This window comes from Nanorana parkeri, unplaced genomic scaffold (assembly GCF_000935625.1).
Source record: "Nanorana parkeri isolate BGI_ZX_2015 unplaced genomic scaffold, ASM93562v1 scaffold607, whole genome shotgun sequence".
In the NCBI taxonomy this organism is placed as follows: Eukaryota; Metazoa; Chordata; class Amphibia; order Anura; family Dicroglossidae; genus Nanorana; species Nanorana parkeri.
The window spans coordinates 100,688-118,535 of NW_017306875.1; the positions used below are offsets into that span (position 1 = coordinate 100,688).

The 17,848-nt window shown below is 39.6% G+C and overlaps 1 protein-coding gene across 1 annotated transcript in view; it reads left to right on the forward strand.

The window, feature by feature from the left end:
* ARHGAP26 (Rho GTPase activating protein 26) overlaps positions 1-17,848 on the forward strand; it is a 389,295-nt gene that overhangs the window by 94,652 nt on the left and 276,795 nt on the right. The window contains 3 exon segments of the mRNA XM_018562857.1: positions 660-721; positions 5,486-5,557; positions 9,142-9,243. Of these exon segments, the coding sequence (XP_018418359.1) occupies positions 660-721; positions 5,486-5,557; positions 9,142-9,243 (236 nt within the window).

Consider the following 17,848-nt stretch of genomic DNA (forward strand, 5'->3'; position numbering starts at 1 on the left):
TATATATATATAACTTTTTGCAAAAATGAGGTGTTCCTTTAAAAGGAACCCATGGTGGGAGAAATGGGCACACTGCAATTCCTGACCTTCTGAAAATCCTACTTGCCTGTCTGTCATACCAATCCAGTTGCTTTAATAATTTGTTAGGGACCTAGAGAAAGACTGGATGGATATGTGTTTTGTTCTATGTTTGTGAATCATAAAGTACTAAAGCCAGAGAAATCTAGGCAACTAGTATTAGGAGAAAGAAGTCTGCAAAGGCAGCCTGAATATTTATTTCAGTGCAGGTTACCTTTTTAATTTATGGTGTTAAAGTGGACCTTTACCCATATCTGTGGGTAAAGGTCCAATTACATTTTAGCTTCTGTTCTTGCTTTTTCCATATGGCATAACTGGTAGGTCTGAAACAAGAAGAAAAAAACCCTTCAACCATATTGAACCAGGAACTTTCCCCAAAGCAGAAAAGAAAGTTATGAATGACTAAAGGATTTTTGTAATATTGTCCACCACATTTTCTCTCCAGAATACGTTTGCATGGAAACAATATTAGTAGCAAGTCTGCTGACATTTATACAGGAAGCTATCTGTACTGCTGCTGTATGCTGACATCCCTTATGGCAGCACTGTATTGTTCTAACTTCCTTCCATTGCCTCTCCAGCCAGGTCTTTGCAGGAATTCGCTGCTGTACTGGGCAATCTTGAAGATGAGAGGATGCGGATGGTAAGTGGTCCCGGTGACACAGGACATTTACAAATGACTAAACAAAATGCAGTTTAGCAGGTGTGTCTCAGAGCTTGCACTATGGCAAGTAAATAATTTGAACTCCAGAGCCACCAAGTTTGTAATATTGTTAGACTCTGATGCCATGTGTTATTTCAGTGGCTGTTGTATGTTTGTTTTTCTTTCTTGTCCATTTGAAGGACACAGGAAGTCTTTTAACCTTCAAGTTATACTGCTGCCTACAGGCGGATTGGATGCTTGCAAACAAGTAACAGGTAGGCAAGCCTGGGATAACCCCCCCAACTGCTAGCATTCCTCAGTTTTATGCTAGTCCCCTAGGAGGATGGGTGTCTTTTCTGTAGCTCTGCTATGTTAAAAATTAGCACCATTTTTTTTTCAAATGTTTTTTTTTTTTTAAAGCAAGACTTTTTTCTACATCACTGCTAGAGCCTTTTCTCTTCGATTTATAGCTCTCTGGTCTTCTGCCTGACTTATGGAGTGATGCAGCTGGAACCTGCTGGTGTGGGGATAGCCTGGAACCCTAGCCACTGGGAGGTTCCTAGTAAGGTGCTTTTCAGTTCTTTCGGGTAAAAGAAGGGGAACAATTTCTAAGTTCAGAGCTGCTGGCCCTGCCTCAGCGATTAACCCTGTCTCTGAAGACTTGCTTAGTGAGTATCAGTAGGAATGAGAAGAGTAGAAATCATTTACACGGATTTAAAGTGACACTAAACTCAGAAGTTAAATCTTAAAAATGCTTTCAAGTACCTTAACGATTAACAAAAATGTATCTTATTTGCGCATTACTCAACTGTAGATCCTCAAATCGGCTGTGAATTCATGCTGACACTGTCCTTCCTCCTGGAGTGTGGCTAATTTTGTTCCCCATGGTCCCTGTGTGTGTTGTAAAGTAGCTACTACCACAAGCTTGTTCCCATTATATAGATATACAAGTGTGTGTGTGTGTGTATTTATTATTATTTCTTTGCGTAGAACACTGAGAAAAAACATTTGTTTTACTGAACAAGGTAAAATGCATGTCACATGGTTAAAAACAAATAATTATGGATATGTAATACATTATATAAGCCAGAGTCCCTTTTCTCAGGGATTCTACTGCTGTAAAAACTGCCAGACCATGGGTGGCACACTACTATTGATATTATCTAAAGCTTATATGACCTATTGCATATCCATAACGAAGTGCTTTTACCATTTGACATGTATGTTACCTTGTTCATGTAAAAAAAAAATGTTATTGATTTTTAAATTATCTGGATTTTCTCAGTGTTGCACACAAAAGTCTTTCTCTTTTGTAACTTTGTTTCACTTAGTGAGTAGTATACTTTGATCTCTGAGCACCTTTTAAAATTCCCCATTTTCTGCCGCTTTCCACTGTGGAATGGGTTATGTTGTGAGCGCTGATCTGGTGTTGCACAAGTTCCACGCTCTGTTGTCCAGTGTTGAAGTAGCATCTCCATGCTGCTGCTTCTGTTTCTGGAGGAGCCAGATGAAACTCATGTCTTTGATTCATTTCTGTTTGGGCCTGTTAGTATTTGTTTGCTGTGTTGCTCACCTCTCAGCTGTACTGCTTTTTGAGGACCTGAAGCTTAATAACTTCCTATGACCCTCAATAGAGTGTTAGTATGCATTTGCTTGTTTTTGTTTACCGGTGTCCAATCTTCCTGTAGGTGGTAGTATAACCCTAATGTTAAAGATTTTCTGTATTCTTCAATGGACACCAAAAAAAAGCATTTTATGCGGAGTGCTAAAATCCTATTGTCCTCCTAAATTGTCCCAGTAAATTGAAATCATAAAATACAAGCTGGTTGGAAAAAAAGGTCTGTGCAACTAAGGTTTTATTAAATTCCTAAAGCAGAAGTAAAATCAAGTTTTAAACTAAAGAAACCAACTTCCCTGGAGCTTTTAGCCATAATGTGGTAGTATGCAGAGCATATTTGCTTTGGCAGGCAAGTCTGCCATAATGTGCTATCACATTCAGCGCTGTGCTCCTCCTGCACCTCTTCCATCTTCTCCCCGGTCATGTTTTGGGTTCAGCATCTTTGGCCTCTTGATTGTCTGTCCAGCATGACGTAATTCATCTCTGCATGCCGGGTCTGTGTGCTGAGCTGCTCATACAGTATGTGGCTCAGCGTACAGCAAAAAAAAAAAAACACCTTTTGGGGCAAAAGACACTTACACAGCCTCTTCTGCCATAGAAAGCCTACCAATCAGCATTTTTTTTTTTTGGGGTGAAGTTATTTCCACTTTATAGGATATATATGATGAATATGAGCAGCCTGCTATACAGTATATACTATCAAAATGTATTAATGCTGAACTTTGTTTTTACTTCATATTACTACTTGTTATACTGTTTTGTTATAGTGTGATTGAGGATATTGGGATATGTGGTGAGGGCTTTAAGGATGCAGTCCACTCGCAGTATCATCTGTTTAAGAGCTTGGTAGCTCTATTTTATTTAAACAAAAGTTTACATATTCACATTGTATACCTTTTAGCATGGGTTGTTCAGTGCAGCATCCATGCAATGCTTGCAAAACACAAGCTTAGCCTCCTGGCTTCAACTTTTAACATTTAATAATTTTAACTTGCCGGTCCTCTCTGTATTGCTGGCAGCACCTCTCCCAGTCTCACCAGTTCCCCCAGCCTCCCTGGCTGTCTCTGTGTGCCTCCAGCAAACACCCCACCTCACTCCACTTTGACTTCTGGGGGAGTCCTCGACTCCTGAACACCATCTGTTCCTATTTCCCAGCAGGAGCTCACCTGACCTTTCCTTAAGGATTGTACACAGCTCTGCAATCATTGGGCGTTGGTTACTGATAAATCCTGGACCCAGGACTGGAGACCTCTTCCCACCTGAATCACTTTGAAACCTCCTGGTTCCAGGATCCCATGTAGAATCCAAAAATCCCTAAAGAACTGAAAAGCCAGCTCTTTCCAGCTCTTTCCCTGGAAAGACTCTGGCTTAGAGTCATAGGTGATCATAATACAAAATTCCATGGTGGGATTGCCATGCAATACCACAGTAGCTATAATTATTCATTGTATAATAACTATATATAAAAGAGAGCAGGTATATATACAGGGTTTGCAGGTTTCCTTTTAAGTAGCATGTATTTTCTTACAACACATTTAAACAGTCAGATCCTCTACTTTGTGTTTTAAAGGCCACAATCAGCTGCAAGAAAAGCAGTAGAAAGCCCTGGCATGCCATATCTCAGTACCTGTTTATAGATCTCTCTGATCTATAGACATTATTTGGAAATGGGATGTCATTGAGCAAAAACTTTTCCAGTTGAAGGCACCAATCATTATTAATAGACAGTTTCCTAACTGGGTGAATGCATCTGTGAGGCCAGGGCTACATCTCCAGTGCCTCACTCAACCAGAAGGTGGAAAAACAGTAACTGTATATTTGTTTAACAAATGAACGCAAGATGATTTCATATCGGCTTCATGCTGATGTAATTTTTAGTGAAAGGGGTTAAAGGTCTGGTTTATTGCATATTCCATTTGTTCTCTACTATGTAATAAATGTTGCATTTATGCTTTAGAAACTGCCTACATTCCAGGAAACAATAGATCAGTATCTAATTGATCAGGTCAGGGCTATAATTGACATCTTGACTGATCTCTCCTTGGATTTATTATATATCCTGTCAGTGAGTGAAGCTTAGCAGATGCTCATAATGATGTTACATGTCATGAAAGTTTAGAATGATTTTAGAAACCATAAAATGGAAGAAGCCTTATCTGATGATATGGCATTCAGGGCTTCCACTAAAGATGTACATTAACAGACAAATGAAATGGTAGCCATAGTTCCTCATCAGAATGTCCTATCAGAAGTACTGTGCCAGGAGTAAAGGGGAAAGATGATTTGTACTTTTTTGGGAGGGACATTATTTTATAGTTGTTTAGAGATGTTTAGCTTGCTGAGCTACATAGTTGTCAGAATCACTACAGTTCCCCCCTATATCTTGCCCATTTCCTCTGTTCTACTGGGTTTCTAGGCTGTGGACAGTGTTGGAGAAGGGCTGAGATTATATACAGGGAAATCGCTATCAAGCGTGAATCCCTGTATTCCCCTATCTGTAACTTGTAATGCCTTATATTGGGGTAGAATTTATAACGGGATTCAGGAGCCAGTCTGTCCAATCCAGGAGCCAACAGGATATTTTTTAGGTGCCTGCTTCATTGACAACAACTAGATAAAACCTCCAAAAGTTTTGCGCCAGCTGTAGTTTTTCAGGAGCATTGGCTACCTGGCTCCTGGGATTTGTCCAGCCCTGCCTTGTATGCATGTGGAGGTTAAAGTCAAGAACCCAGGATTCATCAGGACACAATGCTAAAATAGTATGGACATATTGCCATATACTTAATACGTGTGTAGGCTGGATAATAAAAGATGACCGCACATAAATACAGTTTATACAGGGTTTTTTTTTCTTCTGTTGTCTGGGCACCTATTTGTGAACTTGGTGATAGAACTGGAGAGGATAAAGAAGCTTCTCAAATGAATCGGGAAACTCTGTTTCCTTCCTAACATAGAGCAGTTCAGTAGCTGCTCTGCCTAAAAGGAGATGGCATGGTGCTTCCTAGATTACCTTCTGGTTTAATTTTTTATGATGGTTAGGTTGGGGTGAAATCTTTCTAGTGGAACAATCTGATCTGATGTACTGCTGATGTAAACATTTTAATGATTTATTTATTACTGATTAATGTTTGTATTCATTTTTATAGATCGAAAATGCTGGAGAAGTTCTTATTACACCTCTTGAAAAATTCCGAAAGGAGCAGATTGGGGCTGCAAAGGTAACAAATAGACAGTGAATGTGTCTTGACTGCTTATTTACAGGAGCCTATAGGCTGGTGAGAAAAACAAGTGAAAAGACTTATGCCAGCTTAAAGGATTTGCAACTGTTTTGACATAGATCCTTCAGATTCCCCTAAATTACCTCTCCTGTTGGCTTTCTGTATTCACCAGAATGTACCTCTCTACTAACACCAAAGAACAATGTTTTCAGAACTGCGGTACCTTGGATTATGATTTCCACGCACTGTTGCTTCTTAGTGCATGTGTGTTAACTGAGGGATTAATTGTTGGGATACTTGAAACTTTTGAAATGCATTAATTATTTTTTACATTTTAATTTAAATTATTTGAATCTAAGAGTCCTTTTAATTTGTCTTTATTTTCATGCACCGGTAGATTATGGCTATAGATGGATTGTCTGCAGTAGCTTGGTTTGCCACAAGCTAGCCATTTACCCATGCTACAAACAGAACTTTTGGGCTGATTTGCTAAAAGAGTTGAGAATCACTCGATTTTAAATAGAGTAAAGATTCACTTTAGTTATCCAGTCATGTGAAAAGCATGCTTAGTGCTTATTTCATTTGCACATGACTGTGTTTTCAAAGTGAACAAGGGAAGACTTGTGGTAAATCAGCATCATTGACTCTATTCCAAATGGAGGATTGGCTGAAATTAAGCATGCAGTACCTGGGGTGCATCTTGATTATTTACCATGTCTACATGTTCTGATACTGAGAACGTGAACTGAAATGTCCACACTGACGGCTTGCACCTTGTGGTGAGCTAATATAAGTACAGCTTACTGTCTGTACTGTGGAGGTGGCCACACCAATCTCAGCACGTGTGCCTGCAGCCTTAAATTGGCATTAGTACAGGGCAGTGCTCAAGCTGCACTGGTTTTATTAAAATTCTATAGCAACACAATATAAAAGTAAAGGGTTTAAGGTGAACTGCAGGTATAAAGAATTATGCATACTTGCATTAGTCCAGCTTTGTCCAATGTAGATATAGATATGATATACCTGGTTCAGAAAAAAACAAAAAAGCGCCAGAGAGGACTGCTCAACCAGTACAAACCAATGTACACATGAATAAAATTAGAATCAAAGTCTGTTTGGAAATTGATGATTGAATTAAAAATTGGTGAATGAGTAAATAAAAAACACGTTTAAAAACACGTTTAAAAAAATGTGTGTCTGTAGGATGCTGCCCCAAATCAGCCGGGGAGACTGTAAATCTAGGGAAAAAACACAAACAAGGGGCGCCTTTCCTGGTGCAGACAAATTTATTAAGATCAAAATAGAAGGTAGATATAAAACATACTCACAAAATTCATGATAGAAGTATATCATGATCTTAATAAATTTGTCTGCACCAGGAAAGGCGCCCCTTGTTTATGATATACCTGGTTGGCCTATGGTGATCCCGTAAAGCACTGTAGGGAGTAGCTACTACAGTGCTATATGGTGATCTTCTGTGTCCTGTATGGTGCTGAGCAGCTTCCCCTCTGCTCTAAAAGCAGTGTGTTGCTCACTTGGCACAGTGGTCATTCATAAAAAACACGTTTAAAAACACGTTTAAAAAAATGTGTGTCTGTAGGATGCTGCCCCAAATCAGCCGGGGAGACTGTAAATCTAGGGAAAAAACACAAACAAGGGGCGCCTTTCCTGGTGCAGACAAATTTATTAAGATCAAAATAGAAGGTAGATATAAAACATACTCACAAAATTCATGATAGAAGTATATCATGATCTTAATAAATTTGTCTGCACCAGGAAAGGCGCCCCTTGTTTATGATATACCTGGTTGGCCTATGGTGATCCCGTAAAGCACTGTAGGGAGTAGCTACTACAGTGCTATATGGTGATCTTCTGTGTCCTGTATGGTGCTGAGCAGCTTCCCCTCTGCTCTAAAAGCAGTGTGTTGCTCACTTGGCACAGTGGTCATTCAGAGAATAGTTTAGTATTTTTTTATCATTAATTATAAGGCATTCTCTGATTGGACGAGGGGTGGTGGCATCATGTTATATTGGGTCAATCTGGACCAATGTAAGTATACATTATATTTTTATACCCGGCATTCAGCTTTAAATTTGTGCTGTACTCCAGATGCAATGGAGCGATGTTTAACATTTTACAGCAGTCGGATGAATTCTTTAAAAAACCTAACAGAAAAAAAATAACGAATGCACCATAGAAAGGTCTTCTAATTAGTTTGCATGATCTGGCTATCCTGCTTCCTATTTGCAAGCTAAAGCCTAGGAGGGGGGAGGGGGGGGGGGGGGTCACTGCAGAGGCTCAGGTTGGTAGCTTATGATGTTTAAATGTACTGAAACATCATTAGCGGTTATGATACTGGGATGTACTATGCTGTTAGTCAGCCGGTATGGGCAGGGGAGCAGCAGCAGGAGGAGGAGGAGGAGGAGTTGTGGTGGCACCAGAAGTAGCCATACTTGATATTCCTAAAAGCAAGATCCTTTACTTAGTACTGGATACCGCTGTAATGTGGAGATTAGAGAAAGTGCTCTCCATAGCATTCTATGTACACTATGGCAGCTGCCACATTGTACTATGTAGTACATGCATTGCATGAATCTCGGCAACTTACCACAGTTCCTACACTGATAGACATAGATCACATGCCAGTAAAGAAGAAATATTTCTTAGACTGGCTTCTGCTAGTCCAATGGCTTGGTTTATTTCTTTCATACTTTCATACTTTTTTTTTGTGCTGTCCATTTCCTTTCCCTTTTTATTTGGGTATTTTTTTCTGATCTTTTTAGAATGGATCATGCTGTGGGAAATATCAAATATGCTTTCAGTAATGTTTAAAGTGGGCAGTAGAGAGCACACATATAGTAGCATTTGTTTGTAAACGGGTTATAAGGTCAGTGATCTCTAGCAATTTCAATTTGAACCAGTCTCTGTCTTAATTTCTGTCATGTTCCCAGTCACCAACTACTCCTGAAACATGTCCATCATCTCTATTCATTCTGTGCAACATCTTTCTACTCTCTGACCTTCTCTTGTAGCATGTGCGTACTCTGACACCTCCTGTAGTGTATGTTCACAGTCTATCTCTTGTAGCATGCTCATAGGCTCCGATGGTCTTAAGTGGCATTTCTGTAATTTCTTAACGTCTCCTGTAGCATGTTCATAGTTATTGACTGGCTTCTGTAAAATTGCAGAAAATTACGTATGGCCCTTGGGTTTTGTCAGGGGTCACACTTTATGACTTCCACCGCTTTATTGGCTGTCCAAGTAAGGACAATATAAAATTTGTTAGAGACATATGTCACCACATCTGCATTTCCTCTTACATTTTTTTACTTTAGTAATTCAATGCTGCAGTACAATCAGTCTATGGTTTTCCTTCTTTTCATCCATGGTTTTACACTAAACATGTTTCCAGTATGGCACCAAACAAAATTTGGACATACTCATTTATATTCGCTTTACAATTTTCAAATGGTTCCACATGCTGCGCTAACATCTCAGGTTTCCAGAAATATAAAGAAACTCTAATCAAATATTTGAACAGCCATAATGTTTTATGCCAGTAAACCTTTGTCTCTTCCCTGCAGGAGGTGAAGAAGAAGTATGACAAAGAGACAGAGAAATACTGCAGTGTTCTGGAAAAGCACATGAACTTGTCATCCAAAAAGAAAGAGGTGCAACTACACGAGGTAAGGAGTGGACGGATTCCTTTTAGCCATCAGTTATTTTTACATGAATACATTTTTATTACCATGTCACTGTATATGCACAAAATGGTATGCTTGTATAGGATGTCTAGCTGTAACTGATATAAATTGTCTAATATTTGTGTGTAAGGTTAACATTGTGATCACTGTGGGATGGAAGGGCCCTAGTCTCCCAGTCTGGTGTTTACTTAGGAGTGAAGACTTTAGAGCAAATAACTTTATGCACCTGGAAAATGTATCTCCTATATTATACCATGTTCTTCTTGGGATGCTATATTTTATTAACATGTGCAGTCTTGTTTATTTCATTGAGATGTAAATGTTATGTTTTACTGTACACTTCATTCTGTGTTGTACCCACAGACACTAAACCATTCGGATCTTCCATTTTACATGACCCCCTTTGCTATCCAAACCTTTTTCATTGCTTCTTTCCGGTCTGTCATACTGTCATATTTTGTTCTCTTGTTTATCTGTCACATGAATTTTAACTGCATGCCTTAAAAGAACTTGACTTGTCCATAAAATAACCCAGAGCCGAAAGGCAGGCACTATCAGGGTTATTCACAAAAGGGTGAAGAGTTTGGAGAAGGCAGGAGAAGTGAAAAATCTAGGACAATATAGCTGAACTGGAAAGTGAGCTGAATTGGATATTTTTTTTTCCAAATCAGCTATGTTCTAGATTGGTCACTTCTCCTGCCTTCTCCAAACTCTTCACCCTTTTGTGAATAACCCTGATAGTATACAGTATGTGTTAACATCAGGTTTTAGGCCTATAGAAAAATTGAAGCCCTATGCATAGCCTGAGCATAGAATCCAAGTGGATCCACAGGGATAGACTTGTGTGTACTTAAATTGCTCTACATAATCCAGCCTATCTATCCTATCTATCTCCCCACATTCCAAGGGTTAAGTACTCATTTGTGTTTCTAGGTGCTAAAAAAAAAAAGTAGTTGTACTCACCGACTGTTTGTGTTTGTTCTGATAATGGAGACTGGCATATAAATCCCCTTGGCATGTTCAAGAGTCAGTTGCTTTTCTAACCTTTAACAAATAGAATACATTCATTTTATTCCACAACATTTTGCCATTATATTATAATGGCTTTGTTTTTGTGACATTCTAGCATCAAAATGGGAAGTGATAATCCTCGTGCCGTTTGGTGCCTTTTCCTCTTCCTCTTTAAAGCTGAAGCAAATCCAATGTACCATAGACCTATCTATGTATATTTATGCCTAGCTGCTTTTGCATAGCAGAACTTTGCACTCTGTCAGTTAGAAAAATACTTCTGTTAGATTCTGTATCAAAATCTTAACTTCTGAGACAAAACTCTTTCATAAAATACTGTAAACAGTCTCGAAGTACATTAAGTATGGAATCACAATTCGCATTTAAAGTTAACAAACCAATGAAACCTAACGTTCTACTGGTTGCTATAGGTTATTGCGCATGCATACTGTTTTTACTGGGTATTGAATAATCCTATAATATATTGAGTTATAAGATGTGACACCACCACCTGCCTGGTTACCATAGATACAGTCCAGACCAATGTCTGGGGCATCCAGGTTACATGGTTAAATTGAATCCATTTTTGTTTTGGATTTATGACTATTTTCTCCTTACCAAATTAAATTCTAAAGATTTATGTAGCAAGTATGTGGAAGAGCAGTTCCCTGTCTAGAGGAGATGGATTGTAAAATTATCCCTAATACTGAAAATCAGGTTAATGTAATGTCTGCTGTAATTCAGGTTACCATTTCCAGCTGACATTTCAGTGTAGCAGATCATGAGAAACATTAACACCATCTAGTGGCCATTTCAAATATTAAGTGTAGTGGATATTAAGTCTAGTGGGAACTGCTGGACATTTTGGTGCACAATCTGTTGTTTTTATAAACTAACCTTTGTCAAATGTTAACATTTAAAGCCCTTAATTTTATTGGAGCAATATCACTTATTAATTTTTCAATGTATTTTTATATTTACTTTTTTATATTTAAAAAAAGAAAAACCTGTCACCTGTATCGAGTACTAAACTAATAGTCTGGGTGGGGAGAAGGCGTGGAAAATGCATGTGCCTTTCAAACTATCAAGTAGTTTTTAGTGGGTCCAGATAGCCCTTAAAGTGTAACTTGCATGGTTGGGTGGCTCTTGCCATAATGTGCAACCATACATTGAATACCTGCGCATTATAGCACAGTTACCCTCTAGTGTGCCCTCCTCCGGTGTTGTAATGTTTGTGATCCTCCTCCATAGCATTGGCCTTGGCCACTGATGACATCTGTTAGTCTTTTTCTGGGCCTGGCGTCTTCTGTTTCCGCCAATGGTCAACCACTGATGATGTACCTCCAGCACACATGCACAGGAGTTGCATCATCTTCTCAGCATCTTATAGACACAGGAAGAGTACAATCAATAGAAATATCTCTTCTACAAAAAAAACTTTTTATCTCCTTTCTTTCCGGAGTTTAGTTTCAGCTTTAGTTCTGGCCATGCTATTTACATACTAAAAATGTATATAAGCCCTTTTCTTGCTTAATTTTGTGTTATTTCAGTCACTCTCTTAGTTCTTAACTTGTACTGCAACGTGATCAAACTTCATGTATGCAGAAATCCAGGAGTGGGAGTGGTTGAGTTATTCAACAAAAGACACCGACACCACTCAGTCGACAAAAATGCTGTGTGTTGTTCACCTACTACTTTGATACTTTGTATATCTGCCATAAAAGCTTCTGCTTTACCTGCTAGCAATTTCCTTCCATTCCTAAGTAACTCTTGTGCAGCTCAGTGATGATGCCTTGGGTGCTGGGACGAATTAAATGATGACGATCCCGGACAACGGCTCTGAACGCAGAAGATGAGCAAACAAAGTTGTCTGCGATGGAGAGACAAGGGAGATTGCGGGCGTTGCATTGCTGGAGATGGGCACTTTCGGATCATGATTATCAACCATGATACCTGCACGGCAGCCAACCATGATACCTTCATCCATGAACATGCCTATTGTAGTCCTGTTATCAGGTGTAGTCTTGTGCTGCCTGAGATAGCAGAAACCATTTAAAAGCTCTGTTTAGTAAAATAATCAAAATCTGATTGTATTATTGTTTTATTTTGTTTTCTTTAAGTAAAGACATGAGATTTTTTTAAATAACTATCAGTTTGTTAGTGATTCAAAACTTTGGGTCTGAGCATAACGTGGAATTATACTGTACATCTGTGCATGGGGACAGTAATATTTGCTCATTACATAGGCAGACGCTGCATTCTGCTTTGCAGCGCTCTACTTTTATTGGCTCTATTGCGTCTACTTCCAATAGAACTCTATGTGTCAGCCAACACATAGTGTGCTTCTTTACTTTCTAAATACTGAAAAGGAGTGAGATTATGAGATACTTTGTTCCTGAAGTCACTAAGCCGGACTTCAAAATCCTTGTATTTGCATGTATCCTGGTACTGTGCAGATTCTATATTGCTACCTCTTCCAGAGTTCATCACTTATCTGATAATGGCTGCATCTGGACAGCAGCTCAGGACAACATGTATAACTAGAAAACAGGAAGTCTATCTCTTAACATAACTTCCTGTTTACCAGTCCTCTTCCCCTAAGTCGCGTTAGCGATGTAGTTATTGTAAGCTTATGTAAAACTTTGGGAGATAACTAATGTTCAAAAAAAACATTTTTTATAATCCTAGCCAGTTAAAACTGAACATATAATGGAAAGACTGCATAAGCAGAAGTTAAATAAGAAGTAAAAGCGAAACCTTTTTTGGCTTTACTTCTCTTTTGGCTTACAGGAGTGCATTTACTAATACTCTACTGTGACACAAAATCAGCCGATAGCGGGCTAATGCCACTATTGGCTGACAGGGCAGAGCCATGCCACAGCCACATGCCGGGAAGGATCCTGACAAATTTGACAGTCAAGAGGCTAAGCCTGCTGTGCCCATCCTGTCTGACCTGTAGCTCCAGTGAAAGCTGCAGGAGCAGAGAGGGGAGTGGTGAAATCCCTGCTGGGCGCACTTTGGGGGGTAGTGACGGACCACCACTGCTCTCCACTGGGGTAAAGAATGAGAGCTGAGTGATTAGCAGTTACATGATCATCTGCTCTTGGTCTTGGAGCCAAATACTCCCTGTACTTCTCCTTTAAGCTCCAAGAAAACCGTCGCAAATTATCATTAGATCCAGATATAGGCAGCTGAAGTTTGTATGCAAATTTGTATATTTTCTCTGTCTACACATAGGGCTTGTGCCCCTTCCCTTTTTCCAAACCTCCCTGTTGGTCCAAAAATTTGATGGGTATTCTCATTGTTTAATAGATAGAAGGGGTTAGGCCAAGCATGATGTTAGGAAAAGTTGAACCTCTACAGTAACTATACTTGCCTAAATCGCTGTATCTGGTGATTTGTTTTTACTGGGAATAACCTCTATTTATGCATTGTTATCCTCTTTTGCACAGTTTGAATTGGCTGGTGTTTGAGAGAGAGAAGAATTTTGCCTATAGCTGTCAATTCTATGTGTTCTAGAGCAGGGGTAGCCAAACTTCAGCCCTCCATCCGTGGTGAAACTACAAATCCCATCATACATCGGCCTCAGGAAATAATGCCTGTGACTGAGTTTTGTAATGCCTCATGGGAGTTGTACTTTCACCTCAGCTGGCGTGCCGATGTTGGCCTTCCCTGTTTTTAAGGTGCCCATACACCTTACATTTATCTGGAGATTTTTGTCTGCGATTGTGCTTTTGTCTGAAAATCTGCCAGTTGATGGAAGTGAACAAACTCAATTATTGTACAAGTGGCAGATTTTTGTATTTCAAGCAGGCTAGAAAACTTTGTCTAGTTGGACGAAAATCGACAGGTTAGTGGCTTTGTTCAACAAAAATCTCAAGATGCAAACTGCACATGCTCAAACGAAAATCTGTCCTTTCGATTGATGAGAATCGGCCAGGTGGTGGTGCTGAAGAGCGTTAATTGTGTACTACATTGGTCTGTGCATGATGGGCTAGTTGTAAGGAAACTGAACGAGGGTGAGATGTCTGGACAAAAAAAAGTTGTACAATGGTTGTAAGGTGTATGGCTACCTTTTTAGAGTATAATAGAAGTGGGCTAAAGTATGATTCTTCACTTAGCAAGCTGACTTTCAGAAGCTTCCCACATGATATCACCCTCATGTAGAATGTGTGTGGTTGCACCACAATGGGGGAGAAGATGGTGTAACTATCAGCATTGTCACTGCTGTGGCTTGTCAGTCAGCAGCTGGCCACATCTAGCCCTGTCTACTGCTTTTTGGATTGAAAGGTCTGCTTCTGCTGCTGAAAACCTCCACTGTGAGCTGCAGTGTCTGGGATGGTGAGCTTGTTAAGCACAAATAAAGCAGTATTTGGCTTGTTCAGGGAAGGAAATGGAAGATTTATTTTTCTTTATAAAACTTGTGCCTCAGACAGTAATGGATTTGGGACCTGTTTAGACTGCTTCACAGGAGCCTGTAGATGTAGTTTACCCTCCATTTATGTTATTCATTTAGGTACAGCAAGATGCTAACTCCCTGTAGGTGAGAGAGATGATGATGCTGGGGGGAGAGGGACACTGACCAACGCTGGAGGTTTGGGGGGTGATAAACCAAAGAATTGTTTGAAATTAAATATCTTTATGATCAGTAAATGTTTGATTTGTATACCTGTTTTTATATACCTATTTACCTGCGGTCACGTAAAAATTTCCTCAGGCAAAAAGGTGTCACGAGTGGAAAAAGTTTAAGAAGGCCTGTATTAGAACACCTGGTTCCAACCAATACATTTTATGTAATATGTTTTTTTTTTCTTTGTAAGTACATGACGGCATTTAAGAATTTGTACATTCAGCTATATAGTAAATGGAGCTGCGATGCTCCAACAGCAAAGGTCAGGGTTGCATGGTATCTAAGGCAGGGATTTTTAACCTTTTGCCCTGTTTGCACACTTTTAGAACACCAGATAGTTCTTGTTCCCCTACCCCAATGTAAAGAAAGGACACTACTATTCTTATGGGTACCGTATATACTCGAGTATACGCCATCCCGAATATAAGCCGAGGGTGGGAAATGAGGCAGCTACTGGTAGATAGATACCAATAAAATGACATTAATATTTATTTAAAAGAAAAATAACCTAGCTCTGTAAGTGGAAAAGGGGGTACAGGGCTACATACAGATCATTTAATACATTCATGTTAGTATAATTGTAAATGTATTGTCTGCACTGTATTAGCAGTATATACTCTATATAGAGTATATACTGCTAATACAGTGCAGACAATACATTTACAATGATCCTCTGCTAACATGAATGGGTTAAATGATCCGTAGTACATGATATGTAGCCCTGTACTATGGATCATTTAACCCATTCATGTTAGCAGAGGATCATTGTAAATGTATTGTCTGCACTGTATTAGCAGTATATACTCTATATAGAGTATATACTGCTAATACAGTGCAGACAATACATTTACAATGATCCTCTGCTAACATGAATGGGTTAAATGATCCGTAGTACATGATATGTAGCCCTGTACTATGGATCATTTAACCCATTCATGTTAGCAGAGGATCATTGTAAATGTATTGTCTGCACTGTATTAGCAGTATATACTCTATATAGAGTATATACTGCTAATACAGTGCAGACAATACATTTACAATGATCCTCTGCTAACATGAATGGGTTAAATGATCCGTAGTACATGATATGTAGCCCTGTACCCCCTTTTCCACTTACAGAGCTAGGTTATTTTTCTTTTAAATAAATATTAATGTCATTTTATTGGTATCTATCTACCAGTAGCTGCCTCATTTCCCACCCTCGGCTTATATTCGGGTCAATACTTTTTCCCAGTTTTTTTTGCTAAAATTAGGTACCTCGGCTTATATTCGGGACGGCTTATACTCGAGTATATACGGTATATATGACAGGATGTGGTTGCGAAGGAACTTAGTGTTGCAAGTTCCTATAAATGAAAAGAAAAATATAATTGCGATGGCAATGGCTGTACCCCGACAGAATACGCTTTCAGAGCTGCTCCCTCTGCGCTGGAACTAACTAGCAGACTTGATTATAGCATAAACATTAGACAGAACTACTGTTAGGGGAAAACAGGAACTCATTTATTGAACAAACAGCACACATTATAGAGCCCACATATCCCACCTCCCTCAGGTAAGATTACATTATTTTAATAAAATTAACATTTCTGAAAATCAGTCCAAACTAACTTAGGGGAAAAGGAGTAACGATAAAGGGATTAGCAGGATGATCACATCTTAGATGAGTTCAAATGTTAGGTCTGGGATAAGATACAGTACTATCCCCACCAGCGTTACAAAACCTTAATCCAGGCCATGGTCCGTGGGAAGGAGGCTGGTCTTCAGTCCCCTCATTAGTGTCCAGGGCACGGAGACTTCCGTGACAATCATGGTTTAACCACTTCCCGTCCGTCGAACGCTGAAAGACGGCCGGACGGTAGTCTCCCGGATGCGGGTGGGCTTCTTTAGACGCACGAGCGGGAAACCGCCAGGATTTTAAACAGACAGCAATGGCCGTTTACATACAAGCGGTCCGGCGTCTGTAAAGACGCCCGATCACTTGTATGATGCAAGTCAGGGTGACCCCCCTCTTACCTCTTCTCCCCGCCCCCCCGATCCTGGGCCTCATCCATCCCGGGCGATGTGGCGGCTCTGTGCCCTGAGAACGGAGGGAGATCAGTACAGATGTCCCTCCGCTCTCCTCCTGGTCTCTGAATGCATGAAGTGATATATGTTACATCACTTCCGCATTCCTCTGTCACTCTCCAGTACAGAAACCGGAGAGAAGCTGATATGTGCTTCATCAGCACATCTGTGCTTCATCAGCTTCTCTGGGGGGTCACTAGGTGACAGGGGTCTTAGAGACCCCTGATGTCTCCATAAAGGGGACCTGTCACTGTAATTTGTTATTACATAGGGGACTTCTTAGCACCCTATGTGATAACAATAAAGTTAAGTGTAAAAAAAAAAGTTTAAAAAAAATTACTCTCAAAATAAATTAAAATGTACACACACACAAATTTAAAAAAACCCACAAAAGTTTTTTAAAGTCCCCCACCCTTGCATAGATGCGCAAAAATGCGTTAGAGGTGCCTACATGCAAAAACGACGATTGCGCCCATTACGCCGCACATGTTGCATATCGCCGCAAACGTCACAGTGAGAGCAATACTTTTAGGGCCATCAATCACTGATGACAGTAAAGTGATGAACGCTAAAATCTTTTAAAGCAACGCCTATGGCCAATTTTGGCTATGATAGTTTTTTTGCGATTTCGCGGGCGTGCACAATTTTAAGGCTTGACATGCTTGGTGTCTATTTACCTGATGTGACCCCGCCTTTTATATTTTACCAAAAAAACGGGGTAACAATAAATGTTTCCTAAAATAATAAAAGAAAAAATATTCGGTACTTTTTTGTTATATAGTAAAAAATAAAAACCCCAGTGGTTATTAAATACCACCAAAAGAAAGCTCTATCTGTCCCCAAAAAAGGGTATAAAATTCATTTCAGTACAGCGCTGCATGA